This window comes from Gadus macrocephalus, chromosome 3 (genome assembly GCF_031168955.1).
Source record: "Gadus macrocephalus chromosome 3, ASM3116895v1".
In the NCBI taxonomy this organism is placed as follows: Eukaryota; Metazoa; Chordata; class Actinopteri; order Gadiformes; family Gadidae; genus Gadus; species Gadus macrocephalus.
Window position 1 is genome coordinate 13,056,832 of NC_082384.1, and position 3,878 is coordinate 13,060,709.

The following is a 3,878-nucleotide window of genomic DNA, read 5'->3' on the forward strand; positions in this document are numbered from 1 at the left end:
CTTTTATAAGTGGTTCTGTTTCATGTTCTGAAGAGAGATACAGCAGTTGGTGTTTGGGTGAGTCTGCCTTGCCCTGAGTCACATGACGCATCTGTTTTATTTTGGGAGATTAACCTTGTTTTATAAGCAAGTTTCAGATAATATTTAATGATATTCATCCCTACTAATACTAACCTGGCATCAGGAAAGGCTTGGTCCTGACAAATACAAGCCTCAGGCAAATAAAGCCTGAGGCTTTCAACCACTCAATCACCACCACGCTTACGTCTCTAGGTCGGTTTTAAAGGGAGGGGAGCGGGCATCAAAACATACAGAGTACACAGTCAGAAGGTACACACAATCAACGTGGTGAACAAGAAGCTCAGCTGTGTTGTCAGGGTGGAGCCACATGCAATCTTTCAATATAAGAGAGGTAGCCTGGGAAACAGACCAATCTGTGGGCACATGTTTTATTTGCTCTGGCCTATGCTTCGCCCCAATCACAAATATTTATTGAAGATGGGAGCAGATTTAACATTATGAGGAGCACCCTAAAGGAGCAGCGTTGAGTCATTGTCATACCCAAACCAAAATAACGATTCGTAGATGTGATTGGTTGTAGGTCCGTCCAATTGCGTCCGATGGACTTTTGGTCTGCGTCAATTGATAGTTCCCCATGGAAAGCGACAGGATCCAGACTAACATGCATTTGCGAATTGGTCTGACGATATCAAGTGAGAGCAGAAGACCTCCTGTTCCGGACACCAAAGTAAACATTTCTGGTTTACTAGAAGTGTGGAGCACTTTGTCTCTTTTGAACCTGTTCTTTTTAACAGATAGCGTGACAGGCAAAAACGACAATAAGGTGAGTAAAAAACACAGAAATTAGCCTATTTTCCCTTTTATAATTAAAAAAATGATGTACTTGCTTAATACGTATACCTTCTCGTCTGTGTCTAGGAATGGCATGTGCTAACATTTCCTGGCCTGAAGAAGACTTTGTATGTTCCATCTGTCTGGATGTGTTCTACAGGCCAGTTTCCACACCATGTGGTCATAACTTCTGCAGAACATGTATTGAAATGTTCTGGGAGAAACAAGTCCAGTTCAAATGTCCTGTTTGTAACAAGCTTTTCTGCAAAAGACCTGATTTACGGATCAATTACCTTTTAACAGAGTTGTCTGCTCAGATGAGAACATGCGCACAAGCAAAAGAGCAGCCCTGTGTTCAACCATCAGAAGTTCCCTGTGATGTCTGTACTGGGACCCAGCTGATGGCCGTGAAGTCATGCCTGGTATGCCTCATCTCTTACTGCCACACCCACCTTGAGCCACATCAGAGAGTCACAGGCCTGAAGAGACATCAGCTGGTCAACCCTATGCGCTGTCTGCAAGACAGGATCTGTAAGAAACACGACCGACTTCTGGAGCTCTACTGCAAGACCGACCAGGTATGTGTGTGTCAGTTCTGCACGGAGGGCGACCACAAGAACCATCCTGTCGCACCTCTCAAGGAGGAGCATGACGTGCAAATGGCCAAACTGAAGACGATGGAGTCTGAGGTTAAGCAGATGATCCAGGAGAGACAGAGAAAGATTCAGGAAATCAAAGACATTGTTAATTTCAGCAAAGAAGACGCAGAGAGGGAGATAGCCGACGGCGCACAGGTCCTCCATTCTCTGATGCTCTACATCGAAAAGTACCGGGATGACTTCAACCAAATAGTGAAGTACAAACTGGACTCCACAGTGAGACGGGCTGAAGGCCTCGTCAAAGAGCTTGAGCAGGAAATAGGAGATCTGAACAACAGAAGCTCAGAGGTGAGTCAGCTCTCACACATCGAGGACCACCTCCACTTCTTCCAGACTTTCAGATCCCAGAAGAAACCGCCACACACCAGGGACTGGACCAAGGTGGAGGTCCGTCCTCAACAATTCGTAGGGACCCTGAGGAGATCCCTGGATCAACTGGAGGAGCCACTGAACATGGAGTTGAAGAGGCTGTGTGATGCTGTTGAACTGGAGAGGGTCCAGCAGTATGAAGTCAATGTGACTCTGGATCCTGAAACAGCTCATCCCAAGCTCGTTCTCTCTGAGATGGGAAACAAGTACACGATGGAGGTGTACGCAAGGAAGTCCGAGACAACCCTAAGAGATTCACACACTATCTAAATGTTCTCACGAGGCAGAGCTTCTCGGGAGGTTCTACTTTGAGGTTCAGGTTACAGGCAAAAACGCATGGTGTTTAGGAATAGCCAGAGGGTCGGGTAACAAAAAAGGTGGCATGACGTTGCTCACCTGAGCACGGCTACTGGACTATCGACTTCAAAAAGGACAGGTTGATATTCAATGCCAAGCCGGTTGTTTGTCTCCCTCTGAGAGCTCAGCTCCAGAAGGTGGGGGTGTTTGTTGATTACGATGAGGGTCTGGTGTCCTTCTATGATGTGGGAGCCAGGGCCCATGTCTACTCCGGTACTGGCTTCACCTTCAGTGAGCCGATCTATCCTGTGCTCTGTCCGTGTTTACATGATGGTGGTAGAAACTCCGCCCCCATGATCATCTCTCAGGTGAACAGCTAATGTTTTTTCCTGAAGAGAATCTCTGCTATATTCATGATGTATGTGATAAATGATTAGATTACACATACTGTGTTGTTAAAAGTATTTCTCCTGAATGCATGTATTTATGCTAAATGCTTTAAATGAAAGAAATGTTAAACAGTTGCAATCATTAGGTTGTCGGGTTTATGTGGGACTTATTGATAATATGTTTTTCAAAGACAAAACGTCTTTACTTTTATTCTTCTGGAATGCTTCTATGAATGCAACACAATTAAATGTTTGAACACAGATTTAATAAAACATTATTCTCAGATTATGTACTACATTTTCATTGAAATAGGTTCATTCTCAGGAGAAAAGATATATAATCAGAGGAATGGACATGGTGAGAATATATCCTCTAATGCGTAATGCGTGCATACTCATAGAACATTATCAGTGGTAAAATTTGCATTTTGTCTGACTGCATAATTGTAAATGTAAGGGAGGAAGAAGTGACTGCAGAGAGAGAGAGCGAGAAAGTGTGAGAGAGTGAGGTAGTGAGGGACTGAGAGAGAGAGAGTAAGAGAGAGCGAGTCTGAACGGGAGGGGGGAGAATTTAGCAATGTCCACTATGGCTGAAATGTCCAACCATTCAGGAATTTTAACCGATCCGTAATAAAATGAACAATAAAGTAATAATACAGTAGGCCTACATGGTTTATTAAAACAAAACTAAATAAAATGAGGGACCCTCCTTGCACATATCGCTACTTAAAGGCGAGATATATTAGAGGAAGGACCTTTCACTAGCAAAAAGGAGTTCTGTAATGGCAGTGAGAAACTCATCAAACCGTTAACCTCATCAAATGTTCTCTGAACGGCAAGCCAAAAAGAAAGGCTCAACTGGAGCCTCAGGGATCTCTAGTAAGCTGTATGGGCTGACTCTGTATGGGCTAACGGATAAGTGAAAACAGTGGAATCAGCCATCTGAATATTATGGTGTTTACACACGGTTCACAACAATCGACCAGTAATATTGCCTGCTGAAGCGCTTAATAGTGATGCCTTCTTTAATTATGGGTTCCACTCCATCATTTTGTGCAAGTTTTACCTACTTTAAGATGCCACTGTCTTTGGGTATGAGAATTATAATGAGCGGTATGAAATGCGACACACCCTGTGGCGTTATATGTAAATGTCTGAGGAGTATAACCCACTTTCATATGCCGACGTCAACATCAACTGCTGCCCAGCTGGAGCTGCACACACTCACACACGCCTCGCTGCTATTTGAACATCAAGAAGACTGTGTCATTTGTTCATGTCTGAAGTCAGAGACCTGCTTGACATTTAGGTG

General features: G+C 44.0%; 1 protein-coding gene across 1 annotated transcript; it reads left to right on the plus strand.

Annotated features, from left to right (window-relative positions):
- Positions 1 to 880: 880 nt before the first annotated feature.
- Positions 881 to 2,838, plus strand: LOC132454142 (E3 ubiquitin-protein ligase TRIM47-like). The gene has a single exon (XM_060047342.1). The coding sequence runs from the start codon at positions 942 to 944 to the stop codon at positions 2,148 to 2,150; it is 1,209 nt and encodes a 402-aa protein (XP_059903325.1). The 5' UTR covers positions 881 to 941; the 3' UTR covers positions 2,151 to 2,838.
- Positions 2,839 to 3,878: the final 1,040 nt, after the last annotated feature.

Excerpts from the sequence above, each read along its gene's own strand:
- LOC132454142 (XM_060047342.1), top strand. The coding sequence starts at position 942 with ATGGCATGTGCTAACATTTCCTGGCCTGAAGAAGACTTTGTATGTTCC.